The following is a 20,784-nucleotide window of genomic DNA, read 5'->3' as shown; positions in this document are numbered from 1 at the left end:
TGGGAGTAACCCCCGGCACCTTTGGTTGTACTGCTTAGAGGCGTGGCTAGAATATGGTGGTTTACAACTAATGGGTTGTTTACGAATCCCATTACAACGCGGTCGTTCATATTTGCTGTAATAAGCTGGAAACAAAGCAAACGGTCACCTTTCCATTTACTTTGATCCACCATTCATCTGGAGGGAAAACACATCTCTCATACCAGAGATGTCAGAGGTCACTGCAGCTTCCACCACGTATGCTAACATCTTCCTCAGCAGCTTCAACCCTCCAAGTGAGGCATCAACACAAACTGTGAAAGATGCCTTCCATCGCCTACGAGACTCTGCTGAAAACATGTAGCTGGTCATGCTGTCTATACACATAAAAAGAAACATCCTGGATTTCATCTGTGTCTCTATGAACAAACTCACATGCTATCCCCCGTTACAACTTGAAGGCACTCGACTGATCATATACCGGTTACCTTAGACTCACCCCATTCCTCACCAAAAATGTTGAGCGCAGCTGATGTCCAGCAACTATCACAGTGTAGTCCATAAAAGCCTAACCTCCCTAGTGCCTTCCGATGCCAAGACACCATTCACAAAATATCAACAAGGCCATAACAACTACATCTGAGATCCACAACCAACAAAGCTGCACTTCTTGAATGTCAAGCAATTTGCACTGTGATACAGTCTGGAGCTTACCTACAGCACGCAGGTCATATAATGTCAGTAGAGATAATGATGAATGAGCACTCCTCAAGATTATGAAACATTGCCTGTTAGATCTCAAATACAATCTGATAATGAAGATGCAGCCTTCATGACAAGCTTTAATACCATAATCCTGTTGATCTGGCAAGTCGCCAATGATTGTTGAAGACCATCTCATATGAACAAAAATCACTGCTTTGTGGATAGAACATCACTATTGAAGCCCTCGTCCGCTGCGCAAAAGTCACTGCCTCCCTCACGAGGTTCCTTCCCAAACTCCTTTAAAAATGGACCGGTTCCATCACTGCTGAAGAAATTCAATCTGAACTCCAAGGACATTGCACATTACTGGTTGATCCCTCCGCTACCATTCCTGGAGAGGATCACTTTGACGGCAGTCCTTATTTATTGATCTGTGCAGCTCATGTGAAATGCCTGCCTTCAGGTCTGCAATGAAGCATTTGCTAAAGATGCTCCAAAGAGCTCCAACAACAGCTGCCATCCATGCCTCCTAATCATACTCAATAACTCAGGATTTAGTGACGGCTGTAACACCCTTTATACCGTGTCAATGCTTGTTGAACTGGAGCCCCTCATGACAAGGGGTCTCCCTGTCCCTTCTGTACCCACTCATGGCCCGCAGACCACCTTACCTTCAGAGCACGAGCACCCGGGCCTCCGGAGGACACAGAGGGGGACGAGGCCACACAGGATGGTCAGCAGCAGCAGGGATACGAGTGCCCCCAGCTTCACCTCCAGGTCCTCGACCGACTGCGACCTGGACTCTAGCCCCGGGTTCCACTCCATGTGGGCAGGGCTGGCTGATGGAGCTGGCGGCTCGGAGAACATTTCTGGGCTGAGTTGGTTCTTCGGTCACTGCTCAGAACGTGGAGCCCCCTTCACCGCTATGGCAGGGTCAGGGTGTACAAGCTGCAGGCTCCAGGGACCGTCATCCTGCAAGGAGACAGAACAGAGGAGCGTCAGGCACAGTCATCGTGACAGGAAGACCCGGAAATGCCGCCTGCACTCACATTAAAAACATGTAAGTGGTGTGTGAGCGCAGGGAAAGGGTGGTGCAAAAGGTGTTGTGGGCAGCCGCGCAAAGGGCAGGCTGAGTATGGTGGGTAGTATGTAGGAGATGGGTTGTGAGGGGAGGTCTGTCAGAACTGGGCCTGGAAACAGGGGCAAGTCTGCCGAGACGAAAGGATACAAGATGAGCAAAAGAACCTGTGGTGGTAGGAAGGTGTCAACCGTTTGCAGAATGGAAGGGAGGATCTGTGGGATAAGAGAGGTGTCTGGGAATTGGGATGAGGTATTTAGCAATCTGAAAGAGCATACACACTAGGGAGATTCCCAGTCCCCAATCCCTTTCTTGCTCTTAGAAAACCCTCTACCTCAATGCAACCTGTGAGGCCGTCTGAGAAAGGATTAAATTGGTGATGTTGGACTGTGACCAGCAAACCAGGAAAGGATAGTTTGATGGGACAAAGGAGTACGGTAAGTGGGAAGAGAGGGACTGTGAAAACCACAAAGGGGTACAGGCCCGGTTTTAGATGGAGGCCCACCCAAGGCAGCTTCATGGCTTTCCCAAAGCCCATTTACACTCAGAAAAACAGCTTTTGTGTTTTCTTAATGGTTCACCTGTGCCTGCAGCCTCACTTTCTCAGATAAATTGTTTAACTTTCATGAGTAACATCAATGCCCTCGGCTACGTGAGGTGCCTGTGCCAGGTGGAGCATCGGTCAGGATGGTGACTGTGAGGTGCATGTTAGAAGGTACCTGTGACACTCCTGCTATAGGAAGAGACCAACTCAAGTTCCCATCACACCTTGATAAAAAAGACACCATGTAGCAGAAGGAAAGAGATGGATGACATACGAGTAAAAGAGTGAGTAGAAGGAAAAAGAAGAAAATGACAGTTGATTAGAGAGGAGTAGGAGGGTCATGAGTGTGATAAAGTAGAAAATATAATAAAGATATTTTGAGAGATGGATGAAAGAGGATGAAAAAGGAGAATGAGGAAGTAGGATGATGGATCAGGATAACGATGAGCAAAGTGTTTGATGGGAGTAGGGCAATGGGGAGGCAAGTACTGAGAGGAGGGCGATAACAGGTAAGTAGAAGAAGAGGAGTAGAGAAGGGTGGATTATGGTGAGGAAGGAGGGTGGTCAGAGAGAAGGCTGACGAACACAATGGTCAGTGATGGAGGAGAGGACAGAGAAGGAAGGCGAAGAAACAGAGACTGGATGAGATTGGTAGAACAACACGGACAGGTGGGGAGAGTGATGGCTCTAGGAGAGACACATTGGAAAGAGAAAAGAACTAGAAAGAGGCAGTAACTTGCCGGTCACAATTTAGAAGAGACAGTTCAGATTTGAGGAACGGATATTAGCTGTACAGTTTCTCTTTTTACCCCTTAAAATACATTCTGCTCAAGAAACTGACAACCAATTATTCTTTGAGAAAATAGCCACCACCTGAGATGTCCAGCCGTCAACCTGAGGTGCTGTACTCTTGGCACAGTAGGCGGCTACAAGTAGAAACAGGCCCACATTTGAAGTTTGGTTGGTTGGCTTCAGGTTGACAACTTTGATTGCTCGTATAATTATTATCACGTTTTGGGGTGTAATTTAACAACAGTAGGCACTATCCCAAACTTTAAAAAGTTGCACAGCTCTTACTACTTCTTTAAAATACACACATGCCCCCTGGTCTTTGTAGATATTGTTCACAAGCATGCCTTTTATAACCTGGGCCTTTGTGCGGTCACTGTTCAAATGTTGAGGCTACCAGTCAAGAACATGTCCAATTGCACATGCCTGCGCCACCACACAATTCCACTGACACATTTGTACAGTACTAGTTCGAGCTTCCTTGACACACACAAAATGAAGTGACCATTTGATAAAAACGCTTTACAAAACTCCAGAAATAAATGATCTAGTACTTCTAAAAACCATCACTGCTGCCATCTAGCCCCTGCCCTGTTTGGACCTTTAGCCACTACTGGCTTTTTAGCCAACAGGAATTTGTTTGCAGAGATTTTTTTTAACCATACTTATGTTGTATTATAATTTCTATTCATGTAGCGCTTACTACCCTTGACGAGGCTTTGAAACGCTTAATGCCCGGCTGCACGCTGCCTGGGAACCATAGTCCAGTGTTAACTGGTTACTGAGATTAATGTTGTGCTGTCTAGGAAATCCTTCCACGCAGTGCTTACACTAGAAATCCAAGAACGAAGCACTCTATCGTCTAAAAAAGTCAGGATTAACCGAGTTCGCCAGAGGGGACTGGGACCACCTGACTGCTTTGCCCTGTTTACATTTCTAGGTATCAATAGGTCTCTCAACCTTCTTCACACACTCCCTGACAACAAACCCCACAGAGCGAGCAAGTCCCCTCATACAGAAGCTCCCTCCGCGGGCACTATTCGCAGCCACCGGTTTCACTGCCCTCGAGCAGCACCCACAAGGCAAGCATTCTTCAGAAATGGGTCATGTTAACAGAACAGCTGCACGCATCAGGTCTGCGATCTCGAAACCCTGGGAGTCACGCTGCGTCACGGGGCCCTCGGCAACAATGCGCTCCCTCATGAGGAAAGGGCTCACTGGCTTCCAGGAAACTCGAGCCCGGCGTCTAGCAGCAGTTCAAGTGCAGGCCCGCGTGACGTCACGTCCAGTAACTCAGACCGCTGGTAAACTTGCAACTACTGGTAAGGGCTAGTGCACAGCCTGACTCATGCAAACCAAGAGCCGTGAAGGAGCTACGCATGAATAGGAGGGAACCAGAGAGCGACAGAAGGAGGGAGAGGAGAAAGAGAGGGGAGGGAGGGAGCGAGAGAGAGGGAGCGAAAGAAGGAGAGAGAGAGAAAGAGAGAAGGAAGAATGGAGGGAGAAAGAAGGAGAGAGGGAGAGAGAGAGAGAGAGAGTTTTATTTTCGTGGCTAAAAGACTAGTCACAGATATACATTAATCAATCAGTACATGTTACACTAACAATTGTAATGGGCCCTTTGGAAAAAAAAATAGCCCCTATATACCACACCCTTCCAAGGGGGCATCTCTCTGAGGACGTTGTCTCTGTTCATTTGTAAATGAAACAAGCATTTACAATGCAATAGGGCCCGCATTTATGCGAGATCTATTGCATTGTAAATGGTTGGCATCATGGACAACAGGAGGGAGGGTGAAGGCACGGACAACGGGAGGGAGGGCGGGGGAGCCGGCATGGACAATGTGCGGGATGGCGGGTTGGGGAGAATGGACGGACAACGTGTGGGCGGGCGGTTGGTTAAAGAAGGCACTAAAGCACGTCGTGCCTAAGGAGGACCTCCTTAAAGAAAATAGTGCTGGCAGTCTAAAATATCACGTACCGTGTAACAAATGAAGTAAGGGGGGCAATCGCCATGGGAGGTAACAAATGAAGAGGAGGCAGTACTAAGGAGGGACTAAAAAGCAGATTGACGAATCAGAAGCCAGCATTTAGGACAGACAATGACACAAGCTAATGGTAAACATGGGCAGAGAGTGGGCGGGGCTTCTATTTGCTACCCGTCTACAAGAATTCTCGCAAAGCAGAGCATGCGCGCTGGCTCACGCTCGACCTAAAAAGAGCAAAAATGGCAGGGTCAACAGAAAAACAAAAGGCACAATACAAAAGACAGACAGAGACAAAAAGGGCACAACATGCAGACAGACAAAAGTGGAACAGCAGAAGAGCATGGCTCTCCCACTGGACCACCAGGGTGGAGAAGGGCCTCGAACACCTACCTGGATAGAGGTTGCGGGGGGCAGCGGCAGGCAAGTCAACAGTGCAGCTGCTAGGGCGAAGAGCGGGACAACTGTTTAATTGCGTTGGGTGCAGTGTGGACAGTTTGGTGGGATGAGTTTCACCTCTTGAAATAGCTCCATTTGGAGTGACAAGGAATATCTCAAAGATTAGCACCCCTTTGATCACATTATATACCAATAACACTTACCGTAAAGGTAAGGACTAGGTACTGCAAGTGAGTGCGGCAGTTCGTGCCACTGTCACGCAACTGTTAATAGTTTCAAAACCACCAGGTTGCACATGCAGTACTTTCATCAGATCACTATCACTTATAAACCAACCATTTTATTTAAACACAGATCGTTAGAGTTTAAACAAAAGTGGAATATCATACGAACATCCGTAACTGCAATAGAAAATACGTCTGGGAGATTACGGTATAGGGATCAGTTTTCGGGAAGAGGATCTGCCGATGGGAAAGTCACTAACCACGATCCAGCCAAGTGATACTTAGGGTTAGGGGTTAAATTCGGGACTGGGGCGCTTGGGGTGTGTTCAAGAGGGAGCGCAGGGAGGAGTGGTACCCGATATTCCCGATAGTACCTTGCAATTGTGGGGTTTTGAAGGATTATGCCAGAGGGACTTGGCCTGATTACTAAATCCTACTATCCTTGCTAGTTCGTAAACTTCAGAGCAGAAGTAGAAACACGACTTGACGATACTGTTGAGTTAGTACCAGTTGACCTGGCGACACCCAAGGGGATTCTAACGTCAGCGCTCACCAATGTATGATCGGCCCTCTAGAGGCGGGGCAGTGTAGCCGGCTCTCCTCCCCATATCGCGGTACAGGGGTTGCGCCATATCCAGACTGCCCAGCAGAGGCGCAACTAGAGCCAAATTTCGGGGGGGGGGGCTAAGAAAAAATTTCGGGGGGGGGGGGGGCTGAATCTTTTAAGCCATAGGCAGAGTGGAGCTGCAGGGGCTCTTAGAAGGGGTGAAACAACAGCGAGGCCTCATTAACATGCAAATGGTCTTTTAAAGACCTGTGAAGTGCTCGGGCGCGGCTGTGTGAGCGCCGGGAAGCTGTCTCTTCCCGGGCTGCCACACACGACGGGGGGGGGGGGGGCTGAAGCCCTGTGAGTCCAATGGGTGTCGCGCGCCTGCTGCCCAGTACATCAGTGGAGCGAAGTAAAAACGATTCAGTCCTCGGCGAGCGCCTGGCTATTCGGCCCTCGGCGAGCGCCTGAAAGAGAAACTAACAAGCTATTTCCGCGTGCACATCTCCCGTCCGTACGCGTGCACATCTCCTGGCCCCCTTCGGCCTAGAAACCGACGACAATAGATCTCCCACCCCCCGTCCACATAGTGCCCCCTCTTCTGGGCCATATCTTTGACTCAACCTGTGGCTCTTGTTCCTTTTGTGTTTCTCCTCTGCCATCACTAATTAATAATGACTAACATATTCACAGTGCTTTCTGTCACAGGCTGGGACTTCATAACACTACAAATAAATAAGTCAATATTCCACACTGTGCCAACTGGGGTACAATTCTGAGCCTGTCTGGTGTGTCTGACAGACAGACAGGCAGAGAGACACACACCAGTGATCACATTAACCAATTGAGATATCATATTTGGCACAAAAATAGTATTTTTTTGGGTAGTTATATATAGCGCAAATCTGATCCGAGATATCACAGCGCTTTACATGAGCACCAATTACATTACACAAGGTCACATTCATTTGTAGGCACAGGAAATTAAGTGATTTGCCCAGAATAACAGGAAGTTTAACTTGCATTCATTTTTTTATTTCATTGTGTGCGGGTTACTTTTTTGCCCTCATAACTGCATATAAAATAAAATCCTTACAGAATAGTTTGTTCTTCTTAGCCACCTATTTGACCCAGTCATCACAATCAACGACCCCAGCCTTGAGCTGATGGCTGGCTTCTTCATGGTGTGATGTTATACTAAGTCAAAGGCGTGCTGTGTGCCCTCTTAAAATTGGACAATGTGGTGGCGGTCCAGTACATCAATCATCTGAGCGGTGCGAAATTCAAGGCAAGCTTGGATCTGAATCAGAACTTCTGAGACTACTGCCTCAAGAACCACTTCTCTTTGGTAGCGGAACCTCTCCTGGGCACCACCAACTTAGTGGGGGATAGTCAGTCACGCTATCTCAGAGATGTGAGCCTTTGGAAATAGATCCGGCTGTGTTCCAATCCATATCAACCAGTGGGCACAGTTTAAGATGGATCTTTTTGCATCTCGCCTGGACCACCAACTTCCCTGGTACTTCAGCTGGAGACCGGACCCCACTGCAGTGGCAACAGATGCTTTTCAGCAGGAATGGACAGCAGAGGCACGTATTGGTTTCCCCCCTTCTCTGTGATAATGAGACTCGCTACCCAAATTCTGAGACAACGAGAGGAGTTGTTGGTGGTGACCCCGATTTGGAGGTCTTAAGTTTGGTTTCAGTTTCTGATGGAACTTTCTTGAGATTTTCCAATCTGTCTACCGGTTTCCGGGTCTCCTCAGGGGATCCCTTCAGGAATCCCCACCATCTGCTTCTGGAGGGCACGCCGCAACTTATGGCATGGAGGATAACAGGACACGATGGCAGTTCCCAGGCCGTTCACGAGATGCTGCGGACCTCCTCTACAGAGCCTGGCAAGATAGCACAGTCAAACGAGAACAATTGGCCTGGTCTCGCTGGATGGGTTGGTGTCAGTAGAAACGCTTGGATCTCATGGGGACAGATGCTGTCCATATCCTGAACCCTCTGGCTTCTCTTGCCTCAGAAGGCATGGCTTACAGGTCAGTCAATACTTTCCGTTTGGCAATATCGGCGGGTCACACCCACATTGGTGGCCACCTAATAGCCTAACATCTGCTGGTCCGGAAATTGGTCAGAGGAATCCGGTTGTCCCTGCCCTGGAACCGAGGTATTCAGTTTTTTGGGATGTCAATGAGGTTTTGAACTTGTTTTTGTCCTGGCCTAGTAATTAAAATCTCTCCAGGAAGGAGATATTGGCAAAACTGGCTACAATGTTATGTCTGGTATCTTGTCGGTGAGTCTCTAATGTCAGAGCCTTGGACCTTATGGGATGAACCTGTACCACGGATGTGGTCACCTTCCAACTATCCAGACTGACCAAGTGTAACTCTTGTGTAGTTTCATACCCTGCTTACCTCTTAGCTATGAGTGGTTTGTTGCATTAAGTCATGCGAAGACATCCATCGCCGGATGAGCGACAGGTTCTTATTGATATCAAGAAACTGTACGAGGTGGCATCTTCTACGATTGCACTGTATATATGATGGGCCATGCAAGAGTCTGGCATTAATATGAAAATGTTTCTAGTGCAATATGGCCTTGGTGCATGACAGCCCCAAATGGCATGTCTATTTGACTGAACCAAATATGTACCCCTTAAATAGGGAGTTGGTACTGCATTGGAAAACCGTAGTGTATAGGAGCACCAAGGGGCAGGTCAAATCAACTGAACCAAGTATGCACCCTATAAAAGGGGAGCAGTTCCACTGCTAGAAGACCTCAGTGTATGATAGCAGCAGGTCAATTTGAGTTATGGTGTCCCAGTGCTGTGGTGTATACTTTGTTCATAACCAGTCAAAAAATACAAAATTCGACAGCCCACAACCACCAATGCAACACAAAAGGCTTGTGTGGTTCTGAAAGAGGCAGGCACAACTACCCAGAGTCCACCAGCGTATGTGTGGGAGTTCTTGAGATCGTAGTCAGAATGGGGAAGAGTACAAAAACAACCTGTGACTGCCAATACGAAATGGGGACGGCGGTGTGAAGGGAGGACCCGTGAGCAGGGTAGAGAAAAAAAACACTTAAGCATTGACACAATGCTGTGGGACAGGGTCAGGAGCACAGCTGACAAAAAGGGGACCATACACATACAAAATATCATGGTCACTGACCTGATATGACACTCAGCAGTAATACACACAAGCAAAAAAATGAAGGCAGGAAAGGGGCGGAGGGGGCTGTGGGGGAGATGGAAGTCAAGGACTGCGATCACGAAGCAGAATTTAGGAATGGCGCTATGAGAGTTGCACCTTCAGCATGCTGGCTTCCTGGTTGTTGGGGAGCAGAACAAGCAAAACCACCGAGAAGCAAAGGAAGCGGGGTTAAGGGGGTCGTCACTGGGCTAGCATTAGCTTGTGCTATAAATGCCAAGCCATTTAGAGCTTCTAGAATATATTACCTTAAGAAAAACTGGTACACTCATAGGTTGCTAATTTTCAGCAGCAACTTCCCTTGGTAATAATAGCTTGTTACATTAGCATGGTGGACACAGGAGCCTTGCCTTCCTTCACCAGTCCTTTATAAGAAATCCTGGCACTGATGTACCTCTCCAACACGCATAATTTACTTTTACACATCATGATGGAAAACACCAAACCTATAATACGTCAATCTAATGAAGAACTCAAATGTGCTTTACTATACAGAAGGTTGTGTTTGAAACACATTTTTTTTCCTTTTGCTTCTTCTATCACTCATACAAATAAGGGACGAGATTAGAACATTTTATTCTTCCATATATTAATCAAATACATTTAGGTTCCGTTTAAAAAAAAAAATGTAAACTGTGAAATGTATTTGTAATTGTTTTGCCTCCAACTAAGAACTGCACTTGTATGGCCACACTATGGTGAGCACAAATAAGAGGTTGTGGCTTTACGACAATAATACTTTATTACGGTCGTTCTTATCAAGCAATGTTTTCCTCTGGTGGTCTGAATCCTGCACTGACTGTGATAATGAGGAAGAAGAAGAACACAAGACCCCACTGGATCATTTCTAGTAACACAAACATCATACATGTATTTGCCATTGTACGACCATGTTCAAAATAGCACCCTATCGGTGTGTATACTGGTGAACAACATCAAACGTGGTACACTACAGTATTAAGTATAAAAAGTTGGTTTCTGCTCCTCACTGCAAGTAGTTCAAACTCCTTATATTAAATAATACTCCGAATACATAGAAACAGAAAGTAAAAAACCCTCCTGTTATCCAAAAATGTCCTAACATTAAATTTTGAAAGATGATTACAGTTCTAAAACGATGATAGGGGCATAAATAGGAACATCTCTTGATTATTTAGTGACGTCTTAAGATACTTTTATGGTCGTTGTTTTATGTAAAGCGAATTTCCATATTAGCTTTAACAAAACTATTGCTTTCAAGCACTGAACAAAGGAACTGCACAATACAATTTATCAAACATACTAACACTTCTGATTTGGCAATAACGTCAATCCTTTTTAAGCAAAATGGCTCTATTTCGATATTCATTTTCTAAAAAAAACTTCCACTTCCACTCAAGTCAATCGGGAACTTAATTTCCCCATGAACTTTTCCTAAATGCCCCTTTCACTGCTCCCAAATGTTAGCATACATAACACACGTTGTCCTCTTAGGGCGGTCTGCTCCAGAGAAAATGCTAATATTTACATTACAACTTCATGAAGCCCCCGTCTGATTCTCTTTCTATCAGCCACACACATTTCCATTGTTGCTCGAAATTAAAATTCTACGTACCCCCGCCCTGTTGTAACTTCTCCTTTTTGCGCTTTTGTTCCGTCGATCATTTGAACCCAGATGGACTCTTGCAATTCCCAGACTTACAGTGAATAAGAGTCCGCTTTCAACTTAATGTCCGACACCCGGAGTGTCCCGAGCCTTCCTCCTAAAAGTTCGGTCACAGGGTTAGCTGGGCTTAAAACACACACACCACCGAGAAGGAACAGATGGGCAGACCGAGGCACCACCGGAAATAACACACTGTTCAACTGAGGCTTTCCCGAAAAAAGCGAGACTAACCTTCCACCGCTCGTCGAGGAAACCCAAACACTTTCTGCCTTGTGGTCTACATATTTCGACCTAATAAAATGATTCTGATCGAACGGCAAAGAAAGCCAATCAGAAAGTAAGCTTAGAAATAAGTGACACCACTAGGGGCGGTGTTAGGCGCTGCCGGGTAATTACACCGCCTCCCATTGGCTAGTAAAGGGAAAGCCCGCCCTATAAAAGGCGGACTCTCCGTATTGAAGAGACTTGACTGCCACGTGATCCGGAAGTGATCGCTCAGTTTTGTTAGGAAATTTTGATAGGGTACTAGGTTCACGCTGGGTTTTAGTGCCTGTTCCATGCTGGAGGTACCCTGCAGGCACATACGCAGGGCCCCGGTAAGTCATAGAACAGGTCTGAAAACTGTCGCGATCAACGGCGCGGGCAGAGACTTGGTACGGTACTGGGAGTTTAGGAGAATTCATGCTGTCATGTTTTGAGTGAGTTGCGAAGGGGTACTGATAAAAAATTCTCAGTTTAAGAAAAACTTAGCAGTGAGATCAAATTAGAATATTTGGCGACATCAGACGATACGATGTCACATAAGCACTGCAATCAGTAAGAGGAAAATTGAGTGAATTACATGCAAATCTAAAGAGTAAGTAAAACAATGTTGATAAAAGTTGTGGAGCAGCACTTGGATTTAGCTACGGTGTCCCTGCCATTAACTATAGTTCGGGGCCACTGTTCCCTGTAAGGTGCGCACCTGTTCTCCGGAGCGCGCAGTGCTGTGTGTGAAGCGCGCGCACACAGCACAACCCGGAAGAGCGTTTCTGCGCCGCAAGGCAGATTATGCTCATGCAATTGTATGCCTTTTTATTCTAATTCGAGCGCGGCTGCCGAAGAGATTGCGGTCCTTTTGAAAGTATTTATGTTCATCACAGCGCCCATCAAGGGCTGCATTTAACATGAATACTTTCGAACGATCAGCCCCACAGCTGCGCTCTATTTAGAAAAGAAATGCAGAAAGTCTACAAACAATCATCTGAAAGCGCACGTTCGTGCTTTTAAACTTGCTGCGTTACTTTTCTAACTAGAGCGCAGCTGTGGGGCTGATGGTTTTCCTTTTGAAAGTCATTATGGTAAATGCAGCTCTTGATGGGCGCTGTGATGAACATTAATACTTTCAAATGGCCTACAATCAGCCCCGCAGTTGCGCTGCATTAATAAAAGAAATGCAGCAAGTTTAAAAGCACGAACCGTGTGCTTTCAGATGATCCTGGATCCTGAAACGCACGTTATGCTTTTAAACTTGCTGCAACGCCCATAGGGCTAAAAGCGCTTCAATAGTTAACCCCTTCGGTAGCAAACATGTAGGTGCAACTCTAGTTCACTGGAAGTGCTGGGATAAGGTGGTAAGTGGTTGGTTATTGGGCGCCTCTCTTTTGACACACAAGCACTCCATTATTTCCACACACATCTGTGAGTACGACCAGCGGCCTGGTCCCCATAACACAGCAATTAACTCCTGCACAGTAAAGCGAGGTAGGTGGTGTACAAGGCTGAGCACTAGTTTTCAATACCTCTGTTTCCACACATGTCTGCAGAGCATGAGTAGTGCACTGGCATCCTTAGCACAGCAGTTAACTCCTGCACAGCAGCTATCCCATGCCTGCATAGCAGAGTGGGGCAGGTGCAGCAAACGGCCGGAGCACTACTCTCCACTACCTCTGTTTCCACACTAGCCTACAGAGCAGTATTACCGCACTGGTCCCATTAGCACTGCAGCTAAAACCTTCACAACAGCTCACCTCTTTAGCACAGCATCTAAACCCTGCACAAAAGCTAGACCCTGTGCAGTAGCTAACCCTTTCACACTAGAGCGAGGTAAGTGTAACGCAAGACCGGAGCCCTAGTTTTCACTACCTCTTTTCCCAAAAAGTTTGCAGAGCATGACTGGCGCCCTGGTTCTTTTAGAACAGCAGCTAAACTCTGCACAGCAGAGTGAGGCAGGTGCAGCACAAGGCTAGGGCACTAGTTTCCACACAAACCCCCCATCTATTTCCACCCAAGTGTGCAGTGCACTGCCATCTTCCCATCATTATCTGACAACATTTAGCCCCGACAGCAGCACAGTGAGTCTAGACTCGCATCACTAGTTCAGTAAGCCTTTGGGGGCAGCTGGCTACAAGGCTGATCAGTGCTTTATGATGGTTGGCACATAGTTCCACATAAACAAGACTCCAATATTTCCACGGATATGCTCCTGCCCTTATGACCGTGCACATGTCAGATGAGCTGGGGAAACTGCAGCTGGTGCATGAATAGTTATTAGAATCCCAGGGGGCCTGGTGATAAGATGGTCTGTGGTTAATAGTGACCATTGTTGCAAAGCACTGCTTTCTCACACCCTTAGGATAAGAGTTAACCCCTACAGCACACAAGGAGACCTTGATGGAGGACCCCCTGCAAGTACATTAGTCCCTGGGGGTGGGTGGAGGAGGAATAATGTGGGTTTATGGTGAGCTGCACTGTTTTCACACCATTTCAAACCTGTAATGCCTGGCTACCTCAAGACCAAACACAAGTTAACCTCTTCAGCACACAGTGATGCTGTGCAGAATAACCCCCTGCTGGTGCCTCATTACTTTAGTAGATCACTAGGGGCCTGGCGACAGGGTGATCAGTGGCTGACAGGAGTCGACTGTGTTCTCATAAACCCCCCCCCCATGCTTCCACAAAAGCGGCTTCTCAATCAGCTCCTCACAGCTGTATAAATACTACATGATAGGAAGATTAACCCTGGCAGCTGAGCCCGGCGTGCTGCTAGCCAGAAAGCAGCCTGCTGGCTACTCAGAAGCAGGTAGGACTTCAGAGACAAGAAGTCATCTCCGCTTAGTCACTCAAGCTGCAGACCACGCTGTGTATATTGTATCTACAATCTGGGTGCTCTCTCTAGTCGACAATGTACAATACATCCAAAATATCGTAGGCATAGAAAAGGGGTAGACACCGCTAAACTCAGCTACGCAGAGGCAGGCAAAGTTTTTGTCGAAACGTAGAGTGGCAAAACTCTGCTGGCAGCGCAGAGTTTAGAGTTTGTCCCTGGGCACTTATTGTGCAACTATCTCCACATGCTGGCCATGTGTTGTGTTCAGCGAGGGACCTCCTAGAAGCAGCTCTCGCCCTCTCCGTGGACCCCCACAGCGCAGCGGGTTAATGTGCCTGCTACACAAAAAGTATATCATGCATATCACAGAACTGAGTGTGAGTAAACTAGGAGCAGCGCTATTAAAAAATGAAATGTTTGTCAGGAAGGTGCTATAGAGAGATGAGGTGCATTGTTGGTGAGTGGTAGTGAGGGAATTCATGGAGGAGGAGGAAATGGGGGAGGGGCACCACTGTTGCACAGTGTGCAACCAATGCTAGAGCCAGCATTGGCTGGGATTGTTAGCCCCTCCTGAAGTTTGGGTCTAGTTGCTCGCCTGATCACAGCGTCCGTCATGGGCTGCTTTAACATAAATTCTTTCAAAAGGCAAACTATCAGCCCCGCATTTAGAAAAGAAATGCAGCAAGTTGTATATAGTGCTAACTCAACCCAAAGGTATTGGAGCGATTTGCATGATTTATTTAATTATTTGTATTCATGCGGAGATGAATTGATTTGCTGAGAATCAAAGGATGTTAATCTGACCCGATACTCAAAACCCATCTCCTAAGTCGGGAGCTCGAGCATTAAGCCACAACCTCTACCACAAGAGCAGAAGCATTTTCAATATTATATACAACTTTATGCCACAAACAACCGTTGACAAAGCGAATAGTCCTGGCTTCTTGTAGGTGTAATGTTACTTGTAGTAAATATCTGGATGCAATGACAGAAGAAGCAAAATATCAGTCGGGTGGCACACTATGCTAAGCACAGATTTTTAGCTTAATTGCTAAGCCACGCCCTTAATTGCATCGGTCACGCCCCTTTGAGAGTCACCCAGTTTTTTATCCCACTTAAAGCCCTGGTCTACAAGTGCGGTCAGGTTGTTGGCGCACATAGCCTTCGTTGCAGCGCACAGAGACCTTACTCTGCCGCACACAGAGGAAAAAAATTAGAGGGAACATTGGTTAGGGCCACTACAATTATGTGGATGGGTTGAGTAAATTATGTGGCAAGAAAAGGCAAATTATGTGGCTTAATGTGGCAGAATTTGTGATACTATTACTTAATTATTTTGTCCTTTATACACGTGTTAAAACTGCCTGAGCTTTGGTTGCAGCTCATTAGTACCAGTTTAACACCAAAATACCCAATACACCAATAAGCAACAGAAATGTGACCAGTCAGTTTTTGCAAAAGGGGTTCACTGCCCTGCAACACCTGTTGCTTCATTATTTGCTATGTTGTTAATAATTTTTTTAATGTTTGAGCTAGAAATAAAGTTGTTTTTTTGTTAAAATCTGTAGCTTATGCAGTAAAGGAAGAATTTTGTGGCAAATGCGCCATATCTTTAATTTTGTGGAAATAGGTGCGGCTGCACTATCGCATAATTTGAGTGGCCCTGACTATATTGGTCTGTATGACACATCTCTTCTGGTTATGATACTTCCAGGGGCCCTTACAACTTCTTAGGGAGAGGCTATGTCAATGCCATCAGTATGCATACAGTCATATTTAAAGTGCCTGTTCCAGCCCGTTAGCCTCATAAATGAGAGCCTAACTTGATCGCCAAACAGGTGATTCTCACTTGCAATGAATCTCTGCTGAATGTGGAGTGTATCCTCTGTCAGGAGACAAAATATGTAAGTGTTATATTATGGCTTTTTTCCTGAGGTAAGTATTGTCCAGTGAATACCCCCACCCAACTATGACTCCAGACTCAGCCTTTGTGTGTAGAGATGCTTCTCACAGCAGGTGGCAGTGAGGCTGGCTCCAAGCACTAGTACCCAAACATGGGTATAATGAAGTGTGAGATCACTGCACTTAGTTGTCATCAACATTCCGAAGCAGAAATTGGGGACAGACAAGAGTCCGATGTGGCCTTGAGACTTTCTCACCTTTAATAACAGAACTACTGTCACACCCTTTACTGCCGCCATCATCTAAATCGCTGTGACACGGACGTGCCTTTTTGAACAAGTTACATGGAGTATGTGATTTGTCAAGCCCATGAATTATAGAAAATAGAAGAGAGAGAGGATTTCTATCTATTAACCTCAATCACGTCCCTTTCTGACTATGGAGCCGGAAGGCCCATCTTCATCCAATTCTCCACCGAACACTCCGGTGGCCCTATGGTCTCCCTCACTTGGTCCTGATGAAAACCCTACTGTAATTACTCCAATTGCCTACATCCTTTCCCAGGGTCGAAACGTTGACTGCTTTATTATCTGTTTACCTTTGTGGACAACAGTGATAGATTCATTATGTCCCTCCAATCTGTTTTAACATTATGGTGTAAATAGACTAAGCATTGGATAAGGCTGGATTACCTTCTTTCATGATTTAGATGTATATATTGTTCACTGCCGTCCTTGTTTCACTTACCCTCACATCTGCACATTGCTGCACTTACCCCTCCCTCTCTACTGGGGCACCTCTTTACAATTGTTTATAACTAATGTTACATCTTGTGAACATGAGATTCAATGTTCCACATGAATAAAATGTGGTCAATATGAAGACTATTGTTTGTAATTGCTTTAACAGGTGTTGTTGATGTGTATATTTTTCTCTTTTCAAATTTGTGTCCACTGGGGCCATTTTTCCTGTACCATCAACTAAATGGCAGCGTGCAAGAAGAATGAATCCACAGCCGTTTGCCACAAAGTCTTCATGGAGTTACCATAGGTGGCTTTGTCTCCATTGTCCTATCTTAATTCTCTGGGTGTTCAGTCGCCAGCTACAGAAATGCAGGTAATACACTATCACTGTCTGTGAAAGCTAACCTCAACCCAACTTATGTCATGCAGGGGTATCCGAAATTAATCACACTTTGCTTTTGTAAATAACACTCTGAGCCAAACTTTTAAGGGTGAACATGAGAAGTCATCTGCCTCAGTATTTGTAGAATCACAATTTCTGTGTTTGCATTTTTCACCCCGTGCATCCTCTCACATTGTGATGATTCTGAGGTTACTGCTCCCTTCCAGCGCTGGGTAAAGCCATGATATTTCCGTATGGATGATGCCAGCAGTGTCTGCTTGTCAGCTAAGGTGGAGGAGCGAGGCCCCACTGCTTTTGGCAGTGTCACTTAAGGAAAAATAAAATGATAGTAATTCTAAGTTATTTTATTTTTTCCTTGTTGTGGCAGCTTTGAAGGAGGGATGGGCGGGGCTGCTCTGCTGACAGGGGAGGGGAGGAGTGGTTTGACTTCCCTAAAGTGTGCATTAATGTTTGTCGGACATCTGGGGCCGGCCAAACATTCATACGAACTTTGCATGTTCTCCATGCAGGCTGCATTAGAGCCTGAATGGAGAGCATGCCCAGCCTCCCATCCTCAAGCTGAGCGCTGATCCACAGCGCTCAGACCAATCACAACGCTGCATTGCATTGCATTGAAGATCATCTTCAGGACAGACAGGTATGTCTGTATTTTGTTTCTTTCATTTCATTTCCCCCCGCAGCACAGCCCCCCACCGCATTCAAATACGAGATGCGAGCCATTTTACGCTTCCAAAGTATGAGCTGATCGGCTTCCCTTGCTGAAGCAGTGGCCAGTCAGCTTTGTAAGATTAATACAAAAATTACAAACATTTATACAATCTACAAGATAAAATATACATAAATGTGTTTTCTAGTCACACTACTAAAGACAAAAAACAGACTTTCATTGCCATCCTCTAAATTGTATTAACGTTAAAACCTTTTGCTAATTCTGTAGAATAGCATAAACTGCTAGTCAGATAGGAATGTCTAAAAACAGACCTAAAATTCTCAAGCATGCTATATTATTTATGATACAAGTTTTACACCAACACCGGAACCCAATTTGTGGTCAGGGACCTTGGATATTTCAAAAGAACAGCGGTCCCTTGTATTTAAAATATTAAATCTGTGACTTATATAGCCATACAATGATATCTATGTTTTGAATGTCCAGCTGGACATAATCAGTTTAATGTAAACGGTTAATTAGAACAACATATAAGTGGGACACGACAAAAAGGAAAAGGACTCAGGCATTAATTAGTAAGGCCCATAGCATTATTAAATAGTTTAGACCAACAGGTACAAATTCTGGCACCATAGCACAATTTAGTAGACAGTAAGATTGTGTCAAGGTGCAAATAGTCAACAACGTTTCGATCCACTTGTTAAAATAATGAGATCATCTTCAGGACAACAGGGATATTGCCTGAGGTAAATATTCATTGCAATAATAACTAAGAGAAGGAAGAGCATATAGAGAGGGGAGGGGAGGGAAATGGGAAAATAAGAGAAACGATACTCTGTTTGTATTCTGTTCCAAAGGGAATTATAATCATTACACTTGAGCATGCACATGTTGGGGGCATGCACGATCTAGAAAAATCAGTCAACCTGTGTGGGGTGTGGATGCACAATAATTATCATATATCGTGACCGGTTTTACGTAGTCTTCAGTGAAAGAAGGCTGCTGTGGTGATTAGAACATGCTAGCACGAGTTTTGTTCATAATAGATAAGGACTAACCCTGGAATGTTAATCAAGAATGTTGAGTGATACAGTGTCGCGGAGGAATGAATCCTGAGTGTGGTGGTATGAGTCCAAAGGCGTTCCACGTACGCCAGTCTCCAGGGATAAGTGGACGGCCGTCCGGAGCCTGGAGGACAGGCAGTGAGCTTAGAAACGAATCAATAGAAATATTACCTAACTGGAGAAGAGAAGGGGTGATCTACTGAATCATACGTTTAGAGAAGGACCAGTGTGTCAGGTGATACGAACCTTAAGGTATAGTAGTCGAATACTATGTGGATGTCCTTGATGAGGTCAAAGTTGAACGATTGCTCCTGGGTCTGAAACGGTTACTGTGGAGGAGTGAAAACGCAAGTAAATCCAATGAATTGTCTGCCAGGTAAGGGCTCTGGCATCAGAATTAAGTATTCTTACCGTGGTAGTAGCCTCGATGCCACGGGTCAGTATGAGTCAGGAAGGAGAGATTCCACGAAATGATGTGACCGCTACGACGCAACGTGAGGATGTGACCAGTCGCGCAGCGCTGTAGTACTATGTGGTGCCGGGTGGGCGTGATTGCGCGTACCAATTAATAGCGCGTGGACACGAAATGATTACGCAATCAGTCACGCGTCGGTTGGTGGTGTCGCCATCCTAGAGTGGTGAAAGAAGGATTCGTTGTGAAAGGATAGATAATAAGGAATTGGTCAGGCAAGAAGGATAATGTCCTCATAACGGCCATTCATAGTTGTCAGTTGTTACAGAAATAACCACAAATATGGTTATAGTTAAATATTGTTAGAAATAGTAAAGAATTACTGATTCAAACATAAACAGCAGTAAAAAACTGAGTGAGTCAACTTCAGTGTACACATAGTAGGATTGCAATAGCGGTCAACTTATGACTGTGTATGAAACATAATGTAAACAACAAAAGAGTGTGCCTTCTTTCAAGAAGAGCAAGCAATTTGCGGAATATTAGTATTAAGCGATTCAACGTCCAAAGTACATAGAATGTCTGTGTTAGGATTAAAGGGGAGATGTTCAACTTGGTTGATCATATCCATTGTATCTCTGATGTAACAGAGTGTCATAGGGATAACGTCTCTTATGAAGAAGTCAACATATTGCCCAAGGAGTTCCTGAATTGAACCACATCCTGAGATAATGGGTCGTCCAGGAGGAATCTCAGCATTCTTGTGTATTTTGGGGAGCGTATAAATGACTGGTGTTCTGGGGAATTTCTTATTAAAAAAAAATGTTCTGTGTCAGAAAACCCTCGGATTGGCCTGCCTCTGTGATGGTGAGGATGAGATTTTGGATTTCCTGTGTGGGTGCAGTTGTTAACATCAGATAATGGTCAGTATTGGTCAATTGCCTCATGATCTCTGCTTTATATGGGTTAATGTCCTGGACCACGATGCCACCCCCTTTGTCTGCCGTATAATGATTATGGCATTGTTTGCTTTTACATTGGAGAGGGCCTGCTTTTCTTGAAATGGGAGATTGTAAGGAATGAAAGTAGGGGTATGCTTTAGTTTAGTTATTTCTTGCAGAATCAATTTCTCAAAAGTCTGTATTTCTGTAGACAGACAGCTGTATGGGGGAGAGAAGGTAGACGGAGGCCAAAATGTGGTATTGGCATTGGCTGTGGTATTTGGATTGTTTTGAAAGAAGAATTGTAATCGAATTTTACGGAAAAAGCATAGTAACTTTGTTTGTAATTCCCAAAAATTAGGGCGAATTGTCGGAACAAAGGAAAGCCCCTTGCTCAACAGTGATATTTCATCTTCGGATTGAAGATGTGTAGATAGATGGATTGAAAA

General features: G+C 45.4%; 1 protein-coding gene across 3 annotated transcripts in view; it reads right to left on the bottom strand.

The window, feature by feature from the left end:
• The window catches only part of SLC39A1 (solute carrier family 39 member 1), a 32,183-nt gene extending 20,739 nt beyond the window's left edge, over positions 1-11,444 (bottom strand). The window contains exons 1-2 of one of the 3 annotated variants that reach the window (XM_085639904.1): positions 11,344-11,444; positions 1,356-1,656 (exon numbers count right to left, since the gene is read on the bottom strand). In XM_085639904.1, coding sequence (XP_085496030.1) covers positions 1,356-1,551 — 196 coding nt within the window. In that variant the 5' untranslated portion in view covers positions 1,552-1,656; positions 11,344-11,444. Of the gene's footprint in view, positions 1-1,355; positions 1,657-11,061 lie in introns of all 3 variants that reach the window. The other 2 variants (XM_085639906.1, XM_085639905.1) reach the window with 2 other exon arrangements.
• Between the last annotated feature and the right edge of the window lie 9,340 nt (positions 11,445-20,784).

Source organism: Triturus cristatus, chromosome 12, assembly GCF_964204655.1.
Source record: "Triturus cristatus chromosome 12, aTriCri1.1, whole genome shotgun sequence".
NCBI lineage: Eukaryota > Metazoa > Chordata > Amphibia > Caudata > Salamandridae > Triturus > Triturus cristatus.
Note: the sequence above shows the minus strand (reverse complement) of the source record. Positions and strands in the feature narration are given on the sequence as shown.